General features: G+C 46.1%; 1 protein-coding gene across 2 annotated transcripts; it reads right to left on the bottom strand.

Moving 5' to 3' along the window:
- Nucleotides 1–7,856: 7,856 nt before the first annotated feature.
- On the bottom strand, nt 7,857–12,114 carry LOC125536731 (uncharacterized). 2 transcript variants are annotated; one of them, XM_048699975.2, is made up of 4 exons: nt 11,577–12,114; nt 11,374–11,471; nt 8,196–8,282; nt 7,857–8,102 (listed from the first exon to the last, which is right to left on the bottom strand). In XM_048699975.2, exons 1-3 carry the CDS (start codon nt 12,097–12,099, stop codon nt 8,199–8,201), a joined length of 705 nt encoding a protein of 234 aa, XP_048555932.2. In that variant the 5' UTR covers nt 12,100–12,114; the 3' UTR covers nt 7,857–8,102; nt 8,196–8,198. The 2 variants fall into 2 exon arrangements, with proteins under 2 accessions (XP_048555932.2, XP_048555933.2); XM_048699976.2 differs by having other exon boundaries at nt 7,857–8,088.
- Nucleotides 12,115–23,731: the final 11,617 nt, after the last annotated feature.

Below are 23,731 nucleotides of genomic sequence, written 5' to 3'. Positions count from 1 at the left end.
CTCGGGACTGTTTGGTTGTGACTATGTTTGCCACATCTAAGGTAAGGTAAGTTTGACTAACTTAGCTGGTCGTGTGGTTAAAGCCTCATCTTAGGCAAGATGCTTTTTGCCACATTAAGATCCTACAACACATACACTCAAAAGTGTGAGAAGATTCCTTTAGATTTGTCAACCTATGGCTTCTATTCTGTTGAACTAATCTTACACAAGTTTGGCAAAGAATGTGTGACCAAATGTGGCATTGTAAGGCCTAAAACCAAACAGTCCCTACATTATGGAACGGAGGAAGCACCACTTAGAGAAACTCTAACCTATCTCAACATTCTTCTCAACTAAGGCAGATGATAAGTGGATGTCACGAATTTCATAGGTTTAAAATTTCCTAATTAGCATGGATATCTATGCAAACTTCAAAAAAAACATGGATAGCTATGCCATATCATCTTCACAAATCTGTGCGACACACACACCAGCCAAATAACCCGCATTGGCGACTCGGGGGATCTCGCGCCACCGCCTCTTGGTCCGCGGTCTGCCATCCCGTCTCACCACCATCGGAGGCTAACCGCCAGAAAAGCATGCGCGGATGCCTAGGACAATGGCAGCGGGGCGCTCTACTTCTCCATCGGGAGCATTTTCCTATCCCGACGGTTCTTCGGTCTGTTGGACGGCTCGGCGGCCGATGGCTGCATGGATCTCCGGCGGCCTTGTATGCAGCACTTGATCTGCGGCATGACTCGGCGACCGGCGGCTGCACGTATCTCCGGCGGCCTTGCATGAGATTTGCTGCATGGCTCAATGGCCGGCGGCTACACGTATCTCATGCGGCCATGCGAGCAGCACCTTGATCTACCGCACGGCTCGACCACCGACAGCTACACGTATCTCCGGCCTCCTTGCATGCAGGATTTGATCTGCTGCACAACTTGGTGTCCTGGATCCATCATCCAGTCCCCGACAGAGATGGCGGCGATCCGTGCACGAGATGCTTGATGGAGGTCCTTCGAACAGATCCAGGTGAAAACTTGCTTTCGACTTACTACCAGAGCCGGTGGTGGTGGTGCTATTGCGACATTACCTTCTTGAAGGCATCGCCGAGGAGAAGTTCAAGGTCATTGTCTGCTACCTCCGGGGGAAACCCTAAATCGGTATATCAGAAGATGGCGGCGTTCTTATGTCGTTTCCTCCTTGGGGGCGTCGTTCTTGGAGGTGTGCACGGGCTCGAGGGACCAGTGGCCGCATCTTTGGTGAAGCGGTGCTTCATCCTACACACTGATGGCGACGGATCTCGACGGTGTGGCGCAGTGCAGATTCGGCGTCCGATGTGCGAGGATGGACTCGCGCAGGAGGAGGACGCTGTCCGGCGTCGTGATGACGTCGATGGCAGAGAGACCTGGCACGGTAGATTCAACAATACAATTCTGAAGATGGATTGATGGCAGGTGGCTGCGGCAGCCTCATACCGGACAGCGGACTGGTAGGTGCCCCATACCCGGCAGGCGTCCTGGTTGGGACCTTAGGTCTTAAATGTTTAGGTTTGGCTGCGGGGTCTGTTTGGTATTAGGCCCAGACTATGAGCATCCCTTTATCAACTAGATAGGAGTAGCGACAGATGTTGCCTAGATGGTGGCTTTAATCTTACTGTTGTATGACTTCGTAAGGTCTTGTATGAATAATTAATAAAGTGGTTGCATGCATCGTCCAAATGCAGAGACCGTGGGCCCTTCTCCATTTCTAAAAAAATCATCTCAACTAGAAGCGTATGCCAACCGCAACAAAAAAACCTAGAACCGTATGTGTGCTTTGCCGCACCGCTTGCCTTCAAGCATTATCGCTCATGTTTTTCATGTGTTTAGTTAATGTTGTTGCCATTGTTATTAGGTGGAGCTCGTCCTATGGTTGCATCAGTGTTCCTTATATTGACAAATTATGGCTAGCCACATACACAATAAAAAGGCCTAGACAACATAAGCCGAGGGACTAACAAACAAATACAAAGAAAACAACAACAGTAGAAAAAACCGTAATAGCCATTGCCAATTTCCATAATACACCGCCCCTAATTACTCATGTAAAGGATGCTAGAAACTGTTGTTAGAAGGGAGAAAGGGATTTGGTGGAATTGTTCAATGTATTGCTTGAGCCTCATGGGCATATATATATATAGGAGTACATGATCTATTTGGAGTACAAGGCAAGCCAGAATATTTCCTAATCTAACCTATGTTTCCTAATACAATCACGTTACTCAACATCCCCCCGCAGTCACAACGGTAGCGACGCAGACGGTGAGACTGGAGAAGAATCCGAAGGCAAGCTGACGGACACCCCCCCACAGTCGTAACGGTCGATGCATCGCGGAGTCATGGCTGGAGTGAAAACCAACGAGGTTGCTCAAGCAGGCGGTAGCCCTTTGTGCCGTTTGTCGATGTAGCCAAGAGCGTGGGTGGTGGAGCCGTGGTCGAGATAGCCGTGCGAAGAATGCCGCGGTTGATGTCGAGTCGGGGTGGCCGGTGTCGAGAAAGTCGTCGTGGAGCCGCGGACGCAAGGGGGCGTCGAGTTAGCATGGATGCAGTGGTGTCGAAGTAGTGGTGCGCCGGTAAGGAGATGTTGTTGACGACGTGTCGCGGCAGGTTTGCCAAACCTGGGAACACATCATAGACGAAGGCACGCACCGGTGTTGCCAGCACCGGGCATGCGTAGACGGACAAAGACGAAGTTGATGAAGCGTCGCACCAGGCTTGCCAGGCGCAGGGACACGTCGTGGACAAAGGCACGCATCGGTGTTGCCAGCACCCGGCATGCGTAGACTGTGACCTGCACGAGCTGTACGCCATGTCAAAGAAGTCGGAGAGGCCAGCAGAGAAGGACTCAACGACGGTTGTGGCGTCAATCGGCGTGAGGCCAATGTCGCGCGCGGTTGTCGGAGTAGATGAAGCGGTCAGGGTAGATGATGGCGACGCTGGCGACGGGCTAGTGCTGGACGAAGACGAAGGGGGTGGAAGGGCGGCTGCGGCGGCTACGAGGGTAGCGGCGGCGGCAGCTAGGTTAAGCCGGCGACGATGGGCGGCAGGGCGGCTATGATAGGCCGCCGCATGACGCGAGGCCGCCGGGTTGGGGTGATGCAGGAGTCCTGAACGGAGCAAGGCGGTGACGAACGGCGTAAATCGACGGGCGGGCCGGCGCGCGAACGATGGCGTGAAGGGCCGCCGCATGACGCGAGGCCGCCGGGTTGGGGCAACCGGCGGGCAGACGCGTGAACGGCGCGCGAGGCCGCCGGGTCGGGGCGACCAGCGGGCGGACGCGTAGATGACGCGCGAGGTTGCCGGGTCGATGAAGAAGCCAGCCGATCGCGCCGGTGTTGGAGTAGAGGCACACGGAATCAACGGCGGCGGTGGGCGACGCAAACCGATCTTAGATCGGAAAACCAAAGAGTAGACGCCGATCAAAGCGACCGGTGAGAGAGAGAAAACCCGAATCAAAGGATCGAGGAAAATACTCTCTAAGGCAGCCGGCCAACACGGCCGGCGGACGAACCCTAGATACGGGCGGCGCGGCCCCCGGTGGCGGTCATGGAGGCCAACCGTGCCGGGGGCAGCGCGCGGGTGCGGAAGCGGCGACGGCTAGGGTTTGGATCGTGATTAGTTGATACCATGTTAGAAGAGAGAAAGGGATTTGGTGAAATTGTTCAATGTATTGCTTGAGCCTCATGGGCACATATATATAGAAGTACATGATTTATTTAGAGTACAAGGCAAGCCAGAATATTTTCTAGTCTAACTTATGTTTCCTAATACAAACATATTACTCAACAACTGTAAAATTAAAGAAAAACACTTGACATGATGCCATGAATTAGTTATGATAGTTCATGGAGAAAAATTAGGGTCATTTCACGAATGTCAAAAAAAGACATGCTCACAAACGGATTCTTTTGGCCTACCTAGACACCGTCTGTTGAACATGTTTTTTTAATATGATGAATGACCTCAACTTTGACCACCAAGGGAGAATGCTCATGGTAGGTATGCATGCCTAGTTTTAACGAGTTCTGACACCGTCTCCATGTAGCGACACGTGTTTGGCATTTTATCAGACTATTTTATCAAAAAAATCGACAAAATGCAAAACTTATTGAAAACCAAAACCACTTGGCATGGTGCCATGAATTGGTCATGGTAGTCCATGAGAAAATTTTAAGGCCATTTCACGGATGTCAGAAAACGACGTGCTCACAAATGGACGCTTCTAACCGACCGGACATCGTGTGTTGAACATGGTATTTTTTGGACATGTGAGCAATGACTCCAACTTTTGCCACCAAGGGAGCATATGCCCATGGTAGGCACCAATGCCTGGTTTGAACGAATGCCAACACAATTTGCACAATGTGATTCGCGTGTGCATTTTATCCAAGTAATTTCACCAAAATAATTCTAGAAAATGCAGAAGTAAAAAAAAACACTTGGCATGGTGCCATGAATTGATCATGGTAGTCCATGAAAAAAGTTGGGGCCATTTCACATAGGTCGAAAAACAACTTGCTCATAAATGGATCCTTCTAATCTATCCGGACACTGTCTGTTGAACATGATCTTTTTTGGACATCTAAGGAACGATCCCTACTTTTGCCATCAAGGGCATGCCCATGATAGGCATCCATGTCTGGTTTGAACGAGTTCTGAGACTGTTTGCACATTGCGACACATGTGGGCATTATATCAGACTATTTTCTCCAAAAAAATTCTAGAAAATGCAAATGTGAAAAGAAAAACTTGGCATGGTGCCATGAATTGGTCATGGTAGTTCATGGAAAGTTTTGGGGCCATTTTGGGATGTTGGGAAACAACATGCTCACAAACGAATCTTTTTGGCCTACCCGAACACTATATTTTGAACATGTTTTTTTACCTATGAGAAAAGACCCCAAAATTTCCCACCAAGGGGGCAAGCCCATAGTATGCACCCCATGCCTGGTTTGAACAACTTTTAAGACCATTTACACGTTGCAACATGTGTGTCCATTTATTGGCCTTTTTCATGGAGATAATTCCAGAAAATACAAAACTTGAAAACCAAAACCATCTGGCATGGATTCTTGTTTTGGTCATACAAGCACATTGGGAAAAAAAGTAGGTCCATTTCACGGATGTCAAATAGGACGTGCTCCCAAACACACCATTCTTGCCTACCCGGACACTGTCTTCTGAACATAATTTGTTTTACTTATGAGAAATGACCCTAACTTTTATCAAAAGGGGGTAATGCCCATGGTAGGCCCCCATGTCTACTCGGAACGACCTTCGACAACGGTTGCACGTACACATGTGTCCATTTATCGACCTTTTTTCATTGAGATAATTCTAGAAAATGCAAAAGTTGACGAAAACCAAAACCATTTGGCATAATGCCATGAATTGGTCATCTTAGGTCAAGAAAAAAATGGGGCCATTTCACTAATGTCCAAAAACAAGTAACTTGAAACTGTTATTTGAAGTTATTAATAGAAGTAATAAAGTCAAAAGTTAAAGAAATATTTTATGAAAAATATATTTAAGATGACAATTTAAAACAGAACTTAGAATTGTTCTTTTAAGTTAATTATAACACAAATATAAAGACAAAAGGAAAAGGTTTAAAACAGTAAATGACTTTTCTTAAAGGAAAAACACCAACGGCGTCAGGCCCAACCACGTGTCACCCCGGCGCCAGCCTCGCGAGCGTTGCCCCAAAGCTAACGCCTCGGGCACTTATTGGGCCAGCCTAGGGCGCCTGTCACCTTAGTGCGCCCAGCATACCACCGAGGGTTAATACCACCTCGTCATGCGAGGGGTGCGTCGACCGCCTTAAATAGCCAATCGCGCCCCACCACGTTGATCTACTCTAAATATTACCCCTCGTGTTCTGACATGGCCGCCTTGTGGGGCCCAGCCATCGGGACACTTTTTTGTGAAGGACTAGAAACACCTTCATAGACAAGGCGGAGCCGGCGGATCCCAATGTTGATGCCTTGGGCGCTTACTGGGCCGGCCCAACACGCATCGCCTTAGGGCATCCATAATGTGTGGCCAAATGGTAGTGTCAAATGCTAAAATAGCTTTTGGCAAAGGTTCTCAACATTGTGGAGGTATTGCCAAATCAGACAAAAGAGGAAACTAGAGACGCTAGGAGCGCCGATGCCAAATCCAAAGTGACAATAAACAATATTTGCTTTGCATGCTACCTCCACTTCATGGCTAAGAAGGCTCACGATTCATGTGCATGCCGAAGAGAGAAAACCGGATGCATACATTTTAAAGAGAGAGAAATGACATTTCTTTACTCTGCGATGGATCCCATTTTAAAAGTAAATTTAGAACCAATATCATAAGTGGTTGTATGTTAGATTTGGCTATGACATACATTGTGGATGCTCTTAACGCGCCCCGCGTACCCCCGAAGTTTAGTACCACCTCGCCACGACTAGGGACGAGTCAACCGCCTTAAATAGCCAGCCGCGCCCCACCACGTCGAGCTACTCTAAGGCGTTGTTTGGATAGGCAGAATATAGAGAACGCGATCTCTACAAACCAGAAAAACAGTTTAACAGAATAAAATCTTATTTGTTTGTTCTAACAAATTCATGGATATAGCAAACCAGGATCCCTAAAACTCAGGATTTCAGGTTTATAGAAAAACGAGTATTAGTCGTTTTTTCTAAATCACGATTAGCGTATACTTATTGTAACTGTTTCTCCCCGAATCCTAGGCACAGTTGCTTTGTACAAAGCATGCACAACCAGCGTCGCTCAGCGACGGCCAACTCTAGCAGATGTGATTCGGTGCCGATGAAGGGAGGTAGGCGCGGCGACCTCGGCGTCGACGGAAGCAGCCACTGGCTTCCACAGACCATACGTGCTCAGTCATGAGTGCTCAGTCATGACGGCCTGAGTGAAGGCAAGCAACATCGTATATGAGCTGAGGAGCTTGCCAGAAGGGCACCGCTGGCTGCCGTCATAGTAGGCGGCGTCAAGCCTATTCAGGGCCCAGTGGATGCAGCTACCGGCGATGTGGGCGTACAAGGCATGCATCCGCCGGCGGCCAACCACCGAAGGAGTCGCTACGAACCTCGTCACGGCTGTCCCGTCACCGTGGGTGGCGTCAAGCCTATGCATGCCGCCAGCAGCGGTGAGGGATCAGAGATCAAAGGAAGAAGCCTGGCCTAATTACGGACGGAAATACGAATGGCTAATTGCTATCCAAAGAAGGCACTGGGCCAACTAGAATTGCGTTTTTCTAGTCCAAACAAAGTTTTCCACGAGCTGATTATTAACCGAAAATTTAGTAAAACCAGTTTTTGCTAAACATCAGCTAGAAACTCGTTTTATATATTCCCTTGGCTAACATCTGCTAGCCAAACAACGCCTAAATATTACCCCTTGTGTTCTGGCACGGCCGCCCTATGGGGCCCAGCCACCGGGACACTTTTTTTGTCAACGATTAGAAACGTCCTCATAGACAAGGCGGTGCCGGCGGATCAGGTGGGCAAACTTCTACATGTACATACCGCTCGTCCCGGAAGACCATACAGAAGTGGGTATACGTTCTTCCTTCTCAAAAAAAAAAGAGAAATGGGTATAGGTTCTTGTGAAAAGACCATACAACCCAATATACGTTTAGTGAGGGGGTGTACCGAAAAGGAGCTCAATAAGTTTTGGGAGAGAGAAGTAAAGTGAGCACTAAAAAGGGTCATTTAGGACAAATATATGCAATGAGATCCGATCACTCGCCGAGGGGATCCAGACCCAGCAAGGGTAAAGTGAAATGATGAGGGAAATTTATGCCGTGCAATCGATATGCAATGGAAGACAATGTGATAAGATGTTGAACTGCAACATTTAGCCACTGCAAATACGCAATTTGCGTCTCAGATTACAGCAGTCCCTGAAAGGAGCCAACAAAAAACAATAACTTCAGACTCTCCATGATCCAAGTACCCCTTGTGTCAAATGTAGATCCTACTTCATCAGGTAGATAAAGAGGCAAAAACTCTTGAAGCCCCAATGACAAGATCTAACAAATAGAACTTCGCTTCACTACACACACAACCTGAAATGAAGTTGCTGCCAAGAGGATTAAACATGCAGCCGATCAGCAAAAAGAAAAAAGAAGGATGAGAAACAAAAAGGAGTGAATGTTTAACCATATGGACCAACCTTCTAAACTTTCTGCACTTTAGTAGTAGTAGTAGTAGTAGTAGTAGTAAGCTCCTTTGGCTTCCCAGCTTTGCCATATTCCACTTCCTGCAGCGACATCAGAAAGATGCAACATGTAACCTTTGTCCATTGAAATAAGCATCTCACTGATTTGGTCCAAGTAATAAATGATCAGATTTTACTCAATGTGGAGCAACAAGTGGGTCAAAAAATACAACTCCACAGCCACAGGGCGTCTGAGTGACACCCCTTGAAAAATTGCTTCCGCATATGCATGGAGGTATGATTTGGACACACAAGGGCTGATAACCCTGAAGAACACATTCATAAAGTCGATAAAAAAAAGAATCCTAGATGGGAAACTAGTAACCCTATTCTTATATCAAATAATATTTACACTGTAAATCATATCCAGCATTCTTCTAAATTGCAGCTACAGAACCTAAGTTCAATGGGGCAGATAGAACCGTGGGGCATGGGGTGTGTGACAGTGGAAGTTAGACCGGAACTGAATGCACACATGCATTCATCACTAGATATAGCTAATCCAGTTGCAAAAGCCATAAGAATGTGTTAGCATACCATGCCTTACAATGCTCTAAGTGCCAAGAGATACAATAAAGGGCACCATTGAATATATTTTCATATACCCATTTCCGCTAATCTAAGCAACAATTTTCTTTAAGCCTTGACAATATTAAAATAGCTAGGTTTGAGGATGATTTTATTTTGAAACAGAAATGCTGCACCATATTCCCTCCCATCCACAGAAATAAATAGTTTATAGCATCTACAACCGCAACTCACAAATGTGACCCCCCATACGTCACAGTGCCCGGATGCGTCCGCGGACAGCACCCGGTCACCCCTCAAATGTCCGCGTCCACAGCCGTCCCCCTCATACGAAAACCCCCAATTCCATACAATCTTCATGCAAAGTTCAAACCAGCATACACATTTCATCTAGATCAACACACATAGCATTGGAGAGTTCTCATACATGCCATCGGACTACCAAAAATTGGCATGTTCTACTAGCTATAAACTATGGCTATGGAGGAAGTTCACCCACGGCCGCCCTTGCCCTTGCCCTTGCCCTCTTCGTCGCATAAGTAGCGATCGAAGATGCACTATGGGTCAAGTTAGATCTACTCTTTGGAGGGGAAGGCCGTGCCCGGGTTTGCTCCAATGCGAGAGCACGCCGTCTGGGCTTGCCGCTTTGCCAGGATGCGGGCATGGAGGGCATCAGCGCTCTTGTCCTTTGAGGCATGGCACAACTTCTCCATCGTACAGCAGGCACGCCGCTCCTTGACGCATCAGTGGTCATGCCGTATGACGGTGTTGACCTTGGACTCGGAGCCCGACGTCACGGGGGCGAGGCTCCACCACAAGGGTTGTGTTGCCAGCCCGGAGCCGTCCGGTTAGGCGCGCCGGTACCTCCAGCCGCTGCTCGTCGCCTCCGGTTCTGCCGCGGTCATGCGCCCCAAGCTGCCGGATACAAGCCCCACTTGCGCGGATGCAATGGATTCCCACCAAGTGACTCTGATGGCGGAGCACGGGTTTCCTCCCGAGAACAGCGGACAGCCAGCTGGACAGCCAACTCTCTTCCTTGCATGGGACGAGGTCCCAGTCGACGGATCCGGAGTTGCCGGACTCAGATCCGTTGCCCGTCGGATCCAGAGTTGCCGGACTCAGATCCGCTGCCCGCCATGCTGGAGAGGAGCTGGGGGAAGCGGATTGGAAGTGGAGTCGAGTGGCTAGGGTTTGGTCCGGGATGCAGCTAGGGGCGCATATTTGTGGGTTTAGGGTGGGCCAGTCTGACGTGGCGAACGCGACCGGGTCTCCCCGTATCCGTCCCACATATGGGCGAACGAGACTTGCCTGCTCCCCGCGCATGCGCCCATCGATGCTCCCGCATATGTGGCTTGATTTGATTGGAACAAAATAAGGCCCGGCCCCACCCCCTTAAAATCAGGGGGGAAAGGAAAAAAGAAAAAATGACTCTGGCTATCGATATCTTTTTAAACATTTATACTGTGTCTTGCCTTCAAAGTATTATAGTAACGGAGACTTTAAGTATATTACATTACAACTTACCCTTTTGAACTGGAGGGCATAGTAACACTATCTCCACGGTAAAAGGTTCAACAAATCCTTTCTGAATATTATATTTGTAACGACCTAAGGCTTCTACCAATTCGCTATATCACTATTGTAACATGATGACATCTCCTACAATTAGAAATGCTTCAACCATTACAAAATCTAACGCCAACCACCTTCAACCCCAAATTGTATTATGAATGTGAAATTATGCAATATATAGGCCAAATTATGAAATGACTTAAGTATAGATACACTAATTACACATCAAGTATGGTACCAAAGACAACTATTTTCAACTGTAGTAACACGCTAGTAGTATTATGCTTGTTTCTCTCCAATTCCCAATCACAACTCCTATCACTCTAGTGCCATTTCTGCGTTTGAACATATGTTCAAGGTTAAAGGGTAGAATTAGATTAATGACATGAGCACTTGAATGATGCAAATAACATAACAGCAAAGACAAGGTCTGTTATTTCACCTGCTTGCCAGTGATGATTGTCAAGAATAAACATAAGGCGGACACAAGTATGCTGAGAGGCTATAATCAATTCAAACAGCCGGTGCACTCAAAGCTAGAACAAGGGAACAACTTTACAAAAGCTTCAAAGTATGCTACTCTAGACATATGACAAGCCTAGTGCACATTTTGTGCCCAGGGAAATTCTTCATCACTTCTATAGGAGCTAAAAGGTGTGATTAGGCATCTATTCTTGCCTTGTGTTTCTATCTTCCTTTTCCAGCTTTACAGATACTATAACAAGATGAGATTGACTTTAGTTTTGCAGTAGGCACTAGGAACCAGCACTACCTAATCAACACTTGAACCTCAACTGATAACAAGAGCAGCGCAACCACAAATGCAATTCACCCACCAAATCTTCATCACAATAATTATCATAATTATAAAGACTGCAAAATTAGTATGAAACTCTAATCTCAAATTGTTCTCACATGCAGTTGCAGATCCATTTAAGAACATGAATGAAAAAGGGAACCAAGTGGACACGCATGGAATCCGATTCCTCAAAGCTAGAGGGAAACTGCAGAGGAGAAGTCGAAAAGCACGAACCTTGCCGGTGGTATCGTAGTAGTCGTTGAGAGCCCACTGGTACTTGGACTGATCCAATCCGAACCAGTTGGCGACGTACTCGTCCAGGCTCGTGTGCGCTGCGGCAACCCAGAAGAATCCCGCGCATCAGAACCCGCAATCCAGGAAATGTGAAGAGAAAACTCAGATGCAATTGAGTTGACGAAAATGTTTTTCCCCATCACCTTCCTGCACGCGCGCAACGGCGTCCCATAAGAAGCCGAACGCCGATCCGTCGTGCTTGCCCCCCGCAGAAGCCTTTCCGTACTGCGGCGGGGGCACCTGCACAGGAGGCAGGGACACCTTCACGGGTGGTGGAGGGGACGAGAACTTGACCGGCGGCGCGGGTGGGCTAGCGCTCTTCTGCGGCGGAGGCGGTGCCGTGCCCGTGCGGGAGTTAGGGGTGGAGAAGTCCGGCCTTGGGGAGTCGGACGGGCGCGAGGAGCGCGGGGTGCTGGCCGGCGACGGCGGCGTGATGAAGACGGTGAGGTTGCCGGCCCTCCCTATCATGGGCATCGGCGGCGAAGTTGAAGGCGAAGGCGAAGGCGCAGGCGAGGATCCCATTTGAACGGAGGCGGAGAGAGAGCTAGAGCTAGGAGGCCGGGAGAGAGGGGACTCCCGTGGGAAAGGCCGAGACGCCATTGCAGACAATGGCAGTGGAGCTTTTGTTGGCAGTGGAGTAGGGAGTAGTAAAATGTTGGCCCGCATCTCTTTTGTTTTATCCTTTTCTCCCAATTAATTTTTAATTAAACAACGCGCGCTGGTCCATACGAGCGAGCACGCCGCGTTTTCTGAGACCTCGTGCACTGTGATTGAGCAGAAATGTTCTGCTTGGAGTAAACCGCGTCGTGATTCATGCACATATGTGCGCTCGAAAATAAGTAGGTAAAAAAAGACGGATAATGTTTTGTATGCTGTGAATTTTTTTTCATGATAATATGTGTCCCATTCACATCATAACGAACAAAGTACATGTCACGTAAAAATTGACATGACAAAACTGAAAAGATAGTAGAACATCTCTGAGCTTACACCAACGCCCGTCACCTGTCTCTGGCACCACCACAGCAATCACCAAAGAAAAGAATAACGAATTACCTCCTCACCCGAGCTCGACGCAGCTCCATCGCTGATATGCAGCTTTGTGGACCTACAAGGTGGCTCACCAAAAGTGAAGCCCTTGCCGTTGAACGAATCAGACCGGGGCAACCCCCGGACACGCCATCGAACTCCAGATGTGGCACCCCACCACGACTAAAACACCGAAGAAGGAAACCATATCTGCCATCTACGAACCACGAGCCCAGCACATGCTCCGTCTTCCAGATATCGTCGATGCAGACCACAATCTGCACCCCCTCTTTGACTACCTCCCAAGCTCCGCGCCGACGCTGGAGCAAACGTCGTTGCAACAACAAAGCCCGAAGACACAGGTCCACCACGAGGATGCCGCCGCCGCCACGCCATCCTTGCTTGAACAGACTGGTTTCCAAATCCATCCCCAACCATAGGACTAATGGCCTCGTCGGGAAAGGATCCAAAGAATCTTTATTCAGCGCTCTCATCGTTGCCGCCGAAGCAAAAACAATAAACAATCTAAAAATCTAGACTACGAGGGAGTAAAAAGTAATCCACACGCGTGGATCCGACGACCCCCTTACCACCGACGACCGAGGTCGTCGGCGGAGGGGAGCCGCCGGAGAACGGCTTTGGAAGATTGGCCTCCCTGGCGGCGGCTAGGGTTCCAGCTGCACGGATGAGAGGAACTGCGTTCCCAAACAAACAGCCCGTATCGTATCGATTGATTGTGCTGTGAATTCCTGCGAATAAATCTAATATACATGTCAGGTGTTGTACAGATACATCATACATACTGTTGTATTATCATGTTCTTGCTATCTTTTTGTATGCTTTCTGTTCATCTGCTTCCTCCTGTTTCTGCATTCTTAATATGTTTTTCCTTTTGTCCATCCACACTATTCTTCTATACTCTCAAATTACCCTCGAATCCGATCCTTCCTACTGCGTTGGCGTTCACATAATTAGGGTTTTGTTCGATGCTTCACTACTGTGTGTATTGTTTCCACTAGTAATATGAGATCTTTTTGAACTGAGTTTGATGGATTGAAGTTATAGTTCGACAAGTAATTTCCTCTTTTACTGCTTAATCGACATTCCCTGTCTTATCTTTCTACTTGCCCTCATATTCGTGCAGATTAGCGGACCTCGGGTCATCAGATGAAACCTCTTCTTTACCATCCGTTCTGCCTCACATATGTGAAAAAGATTTGGATGTTACTGTACTTCATTCGTCACACGATTCTGCATCGGCAAGTGAGGAACATGCTTTTTTCTGAAGGGAATTCTTTCACAGATCCATAGATTTAGATTCGTAGATCTGTTCTTTCTGATGATTTGTTGATCATGCAATTGTCCAATTCTTTCTAACACAACGATGAATATACTAGGTGTTTACTAATCGTTTATTTGTTGATCGTCAAGTCACGTCATTCGATACTTGTTACTTAAGTTTTTTTTTCCTTGTTGTGTACTGCAGCTTTCATAGTCTTATGCATTCTGGTGTGACTGCTTATTGTGATATCGATTCTGGCCTAGACAAAATGTCTTCGATCTCTACTATCAATCCGCCCGTGCCTTCAACTTCCTTTGATATATTGATATGTCTTCCATGTATCTATAATTTTTTATTGTTTCATGCTATTATATTATCAATTTTATATGCTTTATATTTAATTTTATATTATTTTTGATACTAACCTATTAACTCAGTGCCTAGTGTCAATTCTTATTTTTACCTATTTTAATGTTTTGCAGAAAAACAGTATTAAACGAAGTCCAAACAAGATGAAGCTTTACGGTGATTTTTTCTAGACCAGAAGGGGCCCTATAAAATTCGGGAGGAGGCCAGAAGATGTACGGGAGAGCCACAAGCTCACACGGCACACCCCGAGGTGGGCACCATGTGAGCTTGTGGGGCTCACGTACCTTCTTTGACCTAATTCCACTTCTGTAAATTCCCGTAAACCCCAAAACCACCAGAGAGACACACGAAACAATTATTCTGCCGCTGCAAGCTTCTGTTCTTCCGCGATCCCATTTGGAGGCCTTTTCCGGTACTCTGTCGGAGGGGGGGGGGGTCGATCGCGGAGGGCATCTACATCAACCTTGCCGCACCTCCGATGATGTGTGAGTAGTTTATCACATGCCTACGGGTTGTAGGAATGGAGTATGTCTACCAGAGAGGGGTGAATGGGAGTTTTAAAATTTCTTCAAAAATCTCGGAACCCAGCAGCGGAACGAATGAAACAGACTACAGCGAGCTAATTCTAAGTACCGAATGTAAACTAAACATGCAAGAAGAGAGAACTCATGAAGGAAAACATGTCGAATATAAAAACGGGTAAAGGAGATAACCAGTGGTGCTCGATGGCGACTGGATATTTATTCGACCAGTTCATCCTTTTGCACAAGGACTACATCTGCTTGGAGGGGTTGTGACTTAACACGGAAGATAAACTCTCTTCACCCTATTCTCCTCGACAATGGTTCGTCAACCAATGCCGATTACTCGTGGTATATACTTGAGGCGGTCTCCAAACCTTCAGACTTCTTCTTCAAGAACCACAATCACTCTTGGTCTATGAAGAAATTGGCACCTAACCGTCTAGAGAGTTTGCAGATCTCAAGAGTAATAGGCGGAGCGTACTGGACTTAGATTCGAGTGATGCTAATGTGACGCCCCGAGTCCGACGCGCCAGGTGTCTTCCAGTTATTCGTTGTTGTTGCCTTGTCTTTTGCTTGCATGTCGCATCTTGCCATGTTATCATGTGCATTGCATCATCATGTTTTTCAAAACTTGCATTCGTCCGGGTTTCCCAGTTCTTTCCGTTGCCCGTTCTGAGCCCAGACACACTTGCACGCGCCCGCGGCATGTCCGAGATATTATTTTGTAAGTGGCCAGAAAATGTTCTCGGAATGGGATGAAAGTTGGCATAGGGTGTTGTTTTGTTGTCAGTAGGCCGCCTGCCAAGTTTTCATCGCATTCAGAGTCCGTTTGATAGCCCAACCGGTAATCTATAGCGGCGATATAGCCGGTCTTTTCGTCGGACGTTTTCGGTCTCCGAAAACTGTTGCGGGTCTCTCTCTCTCTCTCTCTCTTCTCTCCCGCAGCCCTCGGGCTTCTACACAGTCACAACCAACCCCTCCTGAGCCCCCTTGCATCAGTGCATCGAACCCCTCTTATTCTTATCTCCACCTCATTTTTTTTGTTCCATGCACATACCAGCAACAATTCATCAAGTTCACCCAAGTTTCTATCCCATCCAAACATCTCCTTTTCCCTTTCTTTCAACTATTTCTCTAGTGGCATTTTCTGCTCTAGATTAATGTTCACTATATTTCTACATTCCCTACACCCTGCCGACAACCTCTCTTTCAAATTTTCAGCTCTTTTGGACTTGATTTGGTTGGAATCAAAATTGCCTCAAGTTTGAATCTAATTCAAACTTGCGATAATTTTCTTTCTCTAAAAATGCCCAAACTAGTTATTTCAAACAGTGCATAATTTTAGCGTCTTGGGGATATTCTTACATCTCTCATGCCCCTCCCCTAACTCCCTGGGCTTTCCTTGGTATTTTACTGCCTAGTAAAAGTAGTTTAAAGAAAAGAAATGGGAGAAGGGAGAGAGAGCAGCGGCCCAACTTTCAGCGCATCCCAGCACTAGGCCACCTTAGCCCAGCTGGCCTACCTATGCCCAACCTCCCCTTAGCCTAGCCGCACCTACGGCCAACCCTAGCCTGAAACACTTGCAGCCTCTCCTCCCCCTTGTCTCAATCCTCTCCTCCCTCCTTGCGCCGTCAGGACGTGAGGCAGAGAGGAGCGCCACACCTCTTCTCGTTCCCTCGCGCTCGACCTCCTCCATCTCGCATGACCAGCACCGGCCTCGTCCTCCTCCCTCACGCACGTCGTCGCTGAAGGAAATATGCCCTAGAGGCAATAATAAAATTATTATTTATTTCCTTATATCATGATAAATGTTTATTATTCATGCTAGAATTGTATTAACCGGAAACGTAATACTTGTGTGAATACATAGACAAACAAAGTGTCACTAGTATGCCTCTACTTGACTAGCTCGTTAATCAAAGATGGTTATGTTTCCTAACCATAGACATGAGTTGTCATTTGATTAACGGGATCACATCATTAGGAGAATGATGTGATTGACATGACCCATTCCATTAGCTTAGCACCCGATCGTTTAGTATGTTTCTATTGCTTTCTTCATGACTTATACATGTTCCAATGACTATGAGATTATGCAACTCCCGTTTACCGGAGGACACTTTGTGTGCTACCAAACATCACAATGTAACTGGGTGATTATAAAGGTGCTCTACAGGTGTCTCCAAAGGTACATGTTGGGTTGGCGTATTTCGAGATTAGGATTTGTCGCTCCGATTGTCGGAGAGGTATCTCTGGGCCCTCTCAATAATACACATCACTTAAGCCTTGCAAGCAATGCAACTAATAAGTTAGTTGCAAGATGATGTATTACGGAACGAGTAAAGAGACTTGCCGGTAACGAGACTGAACTAGGTATTGAGATACCGACGATCGAATCTCGGGCAAGTAACATACCAATGACAAAGGGAACAACGTATGTTGTTATGCGGTCTGACCGATAAAGATCTTCGTACAATATGTAGGAGCCAATATGAGCATCCAGGTTCCGCTATTGGTTATTGACCGGAGACGTGTCTCGGTCATGTCTACATTGTTCTTGAACCCGTAGGGTCCGCACGCTTAACGTTACGATGACAGTTTCATTATGAGTTTATATATTTTGATGTGCCGAAGGTTGTTCGGAGTCCCGGATGTGATCACGGACTTGACGAGGAGTCTCGAAATGGTCGAGACATAAAGATCGATATATTGGACGACTATATTTGGACACCAGAAAGGTTCCGGGTAAGATTGGGACAATACCGGATCACCGGGAGGTTATCGGAACCCCCCGGGAGGTATATGGGCCTTATTGGGCCTTAGTGGAAAGGAGGGGAAAGGAGCAAGGGAGGGGGCGCCCCCCCAAGCCCAATCCGAGTTGGGAGGGGGCCCGGCCCCCCTTTCCTTGCTCCCTCCTTCCTCTTCCATCCCTCTCCTACTCCTAATAGGAAAAAAGGGAGTCCTACTCCCGGTGGGAGTTGGACTCCCCCCCTTGGGCGCGCCACCCTCCTTGGCCGCCCCCCTCCTCCACTCCTTTATATACGGGGGCAGGGGGCACCCCAGAGACACAACAATTGATCATTGATCTCTTAGCCGTGTGCGGTGCCCCCCTCCACCATAATCCTCGATAATATTGTAGCGGTGCTTAGGCGAAGCCCTGCGGCGGTAGAACATCAAGATTGTCACCACGCCGTCTTGCTGACGGAACTCATCCTTGACACTTTGCTGGATCGGAGTCCGGGGATCGTCATCGAGCTGAACGTGTGCAAAAACTCGGAGGTGCCGTAGTTTCGGTGCTTGATCGGTCGGGCCATGAAGACGTACGACTACATCAACCGCGTTGTTATAACGCTTCCGGTCTACGAGGGTACGTAGACAACACTCTCCCCTCTCGTTGCTATGCATCACCATGATCTTGCGTGTGCATAGGAAATTTTTTGAAATTACTACGTTCCCCAACAGTGGCATCCGAGCCTAGGTTTTATGTGTTGATGTTATATGCACAAGTAGAACACAAGTGAGTTGTGGGCGATATAATTCATACTGCTTACCAGCATGTCATACTTTGGTTCGGCGGTATTGTTGGATGAAGCGGCCCGGACCGACATTACGCGTACGCTTACGCGAGACTGGTTCTACCGACATGCTTTGCACACAGGTGGCTGGCGGGTGTCAGTTTCTCAAATTTTAGTTGAACCGAGTGTGGCTATGCCCGGTCCTTGCGAAGGTTAAAACAGCACCAACTTGACAAACTATCGTTGTGGTTTTTGATGTGTAGGTAAGATTGGTTCTTGCTAAGCCCGTAGCAGCCACGTAAAACTTGCAACAAACAAAGTAGAGGACGTCTAACTTGTTTTTGCAGGGCATGTTGTGATGTGATATGGTCAAGGCATGATGCTAAATTTTATTGTATGAGATGATCATGTTTTGTAACCAAGTTATCGGCAACTGGCAGGAGCCATATGGTTGTCGCTTTATTGTATGCAATGCAATCGCCCTGTAATGCTTTACTTTATCACTAAGCGGTAGCGATAGTCGTAGAAGCATAAGATTGGCGAGATGACAATGATGCTACGATGGAGATCAAGGTGTCGCGCCGGTGACGATGGTGATCATGACGATGCTTCGGAGATGGAGATCACAAGCACAAGATGATGATGGCCATATCATATCACTTATATTGATTGCATGTGATGTTTATCTTTTATGCATCTTATCTTGCTTTGATTGACGGTAGCATTATAAGATGATCTCTCACTAAATTTCAAGATAAAAGTGTTCTCCCTGAGTATGCACCGTTGCCAAAGTTCGGCGTGCCCAGACACCACATGATGATCGGGTGTGATAAGCTCTACGTCCATCTACAACGGGTGCAAGCCAGTTTTGCACACGCAGAATACTCAGGTTAAACTTGACGAGCCTAGCATATGCAGATATGGCCTCGGAACACTGAGACCGAAAGGTCGAGCGTGAATCATATAGTAGATATGATCAACATAGTGATGTTCACCATTGAAAACTACTCCATTTTCATGTGATGATCGGTTATGGTTTAGTTGATTTGGATCACGTGATCACTTAGAAGATTAGAGGGATGTCTTTCTAAGTGGGAGTTCTTAAGTAATATGATTAATTGAACTTAAATTTATCATGAACTTAGTACCTGATAGTATCTTGCTTGTTTATGTTTGATTGTAGATTGATGGCCCGTGCTGTTGTTCCATTGAATTTTAATGCGTTCCTTGAGAAAGCAAAGTTGAAAGATGATGGTAGAAATTATACGGACTGGGTCCGTAACTTGAGGATTATACTCATTGCTGCACAGAAGAATTACGTCCTGGAAGCACCGCTGGGTGCCAGGCCTACTGCTGATGCAACTGACGACGTTAAGAACATCTGGCAGAGCAAAGCTGATGACTACTCTATAGTTCAATGTGCCATGCTTTACGCTTAGAACCGGGTCTTCAACGACGTTTTGAATGTCATGGAGCATATGAGATGTTCCAGGAGTTGAAGCTAATATTTCAAGCAAATGCCCGGATTGAGAGATATGAAGTCTCCAATAAGTTCTATAGCTGCAAGATGGAGGAGAACAGTTCTGTCAGTGAGCATATACTCAAAATGTTTGGATATAATAATCACTTGATTCAACTGGGAGTTAATATTCCAGATGATTGCGTCATTGACAGAATTCTCCAGTCACTTCCACCTAGCTTCAAGAGCTTCGTGATGAACTATAATATGCAAGGGATGGATAAGACAATTCCCGAGCTCTTCGCAATGCTAAAAGCTGCGGAGGTAGAAATCAAGAAGGAGCATCAAGTGTTGATGGTCAACAAGACCACTAGTTTCGAGAAAAAGGGCAAGGGGAAGAAGAAGGGGAACTTCAAGTAGAATAGCAAGTAAGTTGCTGCTCAGGAGAAGAAACCCAAGTCTGGACCTAAGCCTGAAACTGAGTGCTTCTACTGCAAGCAGACTGGTCACTGGAAGCAGAACTGCCCTAAGTATTTGGCGGATAAGAAGGATAGCAAGGTGAACAAAGGTATATGTGATATACATGTTATTGATGTGTACCTTACTAGAGCTCGCAGTAGCACCTAGATATTTGATACTGGTTCTGTTGCTAATATTTGCAACTCGAAACAGGGACTACGGATTAAGCGAACACTGGCGAAGGACGAGGTGACGATGCGTGTGGGAAATGGTTCCAAAGTCGATGTGATCGCGGTCGGCACGCTACCTCTACATCTACCATCGGGATTAGTATTAGACCTAAATAATTGTTATTTGCTGCCAGCGTTGAGCATGAACATTATATCTGGATCTTGTTTGATGCGAGATGTTTATTCATTTAAATCAGAGAATAATGGTTGTTCTATTTATATGAGTAATATCTTTTATGGTCATGCACCCTTGAAGAGTGGTCTATTTTTGATGAATCTCGATAGTAGTGATACACATATTCATAATGTTGAAGCCAAAAGATGCAGAGTTGATAATGATAGTGCAACTTATTTGTGGCACTGCCATTTAGGTCATATCGGTGTAAAGCGCATGAAGAAACTCCATACTGATGGAATTTTGGAACCACTTGATTATGAATCACTTGGTACTTGCGAACCGTGCCTCATGGGCAAGATGACTAAAACGCCGTTCTCCGGTACTATGGAGAGAGCAACAGATTTGTTGGAAATCATACATACAGATGTATGTGGTCCAATGAATGTTGAAGCTCGTGGCGGATATCATTATTTTCTCACCTTCACAGATGATTTAAGCAGATATGGGTATATCTACTTAATGAAACATAAGTCTGAAACATTTGAAAAGTTCAAAGAATTTCAGAGTGAAGTTGAAAATCATCGTAACAAGAAAATAAAGTTTCTACGATCTGATCGTGGAGGAGAATATTTGAGTTACGAGTTTGGTTTAAATTTGAAACAATGCGGAATAGTTTCGCAACTCACGCCACCCGGAACACCACAGCGTAATGGTGTGTCCGAACGTCGTAATCGTACTTTACTTGATATGGTGCGATCTATGATGTCTCTTACAGATTTACCGCTATCGTTTTGGGGTTATGCTTTAGAGACGGCCGCATTCACGTTAAATAGGGCACCATCAAAATCCGTTGAGACGACGCCTTATGAACTATGGTTTGGCAAGAAACCAAAGTTATCGTTTCTGAAAGTTTGGTGTTGCGATGCTTATGTGAAAAAGCTACAACCTGATAAGCTCGAACCCAAATCGGAGAAATGTGTCTTCATAGGATACCCGAAGGAGACTGTTGGGTACACCTTCTGTCACAGATCCAAAGGCAAGACATTTGTTGCTAAGAATGGATCCTTTCTAGAGAAGGAGTTTCTCTCAAAAGAAGTGAGTGGGAGGAAAGTAGAACTTGATGAGGTAACTGTACCTGCTCCCTTATTGGAAAGTAGTACATCACAGAAACCGGTTTTTGTGACACCTACACCAATTAGTGCGGAAGATAATGATGATGATCATGAAACTTCAGAAGAAGTTACTACTGGACCTCGTAGATAAACCAGAGTAAGATCCGCACCAGAGTGGTACGGTAATCCTGTTCTGGAAGTCATGCTACTAGATCATGATGAACCTACGAACTATGAAGAAGCGATGGTGAGCCCAGATTCCGCAAAATGGCTTGAAGCCATGAAATCTGAGATGGGATCCATGTATGAGAACAAAGTGTGGACTTTGGTTAACTTGCCCAATGATCGGCAAGCAATTGAAAATAAATGGATCTTCAAGAAGAAGACTGACGCTGACGGTAATGTTACTGTCTACAAAACTCGACTTGTCACAAAAGGTTTTCGACAAGTTCAAGGAATTGACTACGATGAGACCTTCTCACCCATAGCGATGCTTAAGTCTGTCCGAATCATGTTAGCAATTGCCACATTTTATGATTATGAAATTTGGCAGATGGATGTCAAAACTGCATTCCTGAATGGATTTCTGGAAGAAGAGTTGTATATGATGCAGCCGGAAGGTTTTGTCGATCCAAAAGGAGCTAACAAGTGTGCAAGCTCCAGTGATCCATTTATGGACTGGTGCAAGCATCTTGGAGTTGGAATAAACGCTTTGATAGTGTGATCAAAGCATTTGGTTTTGTACAGACTTTTGGAGAAGCCTGTATTTACAAGAAAGTGAGTGGGAGCTCTGTAGCATTTCTGATATTATATGTGGATGACATATTGCTAATCGGAAATGATATAGAATTTCTGGATAGCATAAAGGGATACTTGAAGAAGAGTTTTTCAATGAAAGACCTCGGTGAAGCTGCTTACATATTGGGCATTAAGATCTATAGAGATATATCAAGATGCTTAATTGGACTTTCACAAAGCACATACCTTGACAAAGTTTTGAAGAAGTTCAAAATGGATCAAGCAAAGAAAGGATTCTTGCCTGTGTTACAAGGTGTGAAGTTGAGTAAGACTCAATGCCCGACCACTGCAGAAGATAGAGAGAAAATGAAAGATGTTCCCTATGCTTCAGCCATAGGCTCTATCATGTATGCAATGCTGTGTACCAGACCTGATGTGTGCCTTGCTATAAGTCTAGCAGGGAGGTACCAAAGTAATCCAGGAGTGGATCACTGGACAACGGTCAAGAACATCCTCAAATACCTGAAAAGGACTAAGGATATGTTTCTCGTATATGGAGGTGACAAAGAGCTCATCGTAAATGGTTACGTTGATGCAAGCTTTGACACTGATCCGAATGATTCTAAATCGCAAACCGGATATGTATTTACATTAAACGGTGGAGCTGTCAGTTGGTGCAGTTCTAAACAAAGCGTCGTGGCGGGATCTACATGTGAAGCGGAGTACATAGCTGCTTCGGAAGCAGCAAACAAAGGAGTCTGGATGAAGGAGTTCATATCCGATCTAGGTGTCATACCTAGTGCATCGGGTAGAATGAAAATCTTTTGTGACAATACTGGTGCAATTGCCTTGGCAAAGGAATCCAAATTTCACAAGAGAACCAAGCACATCAAGAGACGCTTCAATTCCATCCGGGATCTAGTCCAGGTGGGAGACATAGAGATTTGCAAGATACATACGGATCTGAATGTAGCAGACCCATTGACTAAGCCTCTTCCACGAGCAAAACATGATCAGCACCAAGGCTCCATGGGTGTTAGAATCATTACTGTGTAATCTAGATTATTAACCCTAGTGCAAGTGGGGGACTGAAGGAAATATGCCCTAGAGGAAATAATAAAGTTATTATTTATTTCCTTATATCATCATAAATGTTTATTATTCATGGTAGAATTGTATTAACCGGAAACATAATACTTGTGTGAATACATAGACAAACAAAGTGTCACTAGTATGCCTCTACTTGACTAGCTCATTAATCGAAGATGGTTATGTTTCCTAACCATAGACATGAGTTGTCATTTGATTAACGAGATCACATCATTAGGAGAATGATGTGATTGACATGACCCATTCCATTAGCTTAGCACCCGATCGTTTAGTATGTTGCTATTGCTTTCTTTATGACTTATACATGTTCCTATGACTATGAGATTATGAAACTCCCGTTTACCGGAGGAACA

Source organism: Triticum urartu, chromosome 2A (assembly GCF_056163025.1).
Source record: "Triticum urartu cultivar PI428250 chromosome 2A, HENAU_Tu73, whole genome shotgun sequence".
NCBI lineage: Eukaryota > Viridiplantae > Streptophyta > Magnoliopsida > Poales > Poaceae > Triticum > Triticum urartu.
The sequence above is the reverse complement of the archived record's forward strand: the minus strand, read 5'-3'. Positions and strand labels throughout refer to the sequence as shown.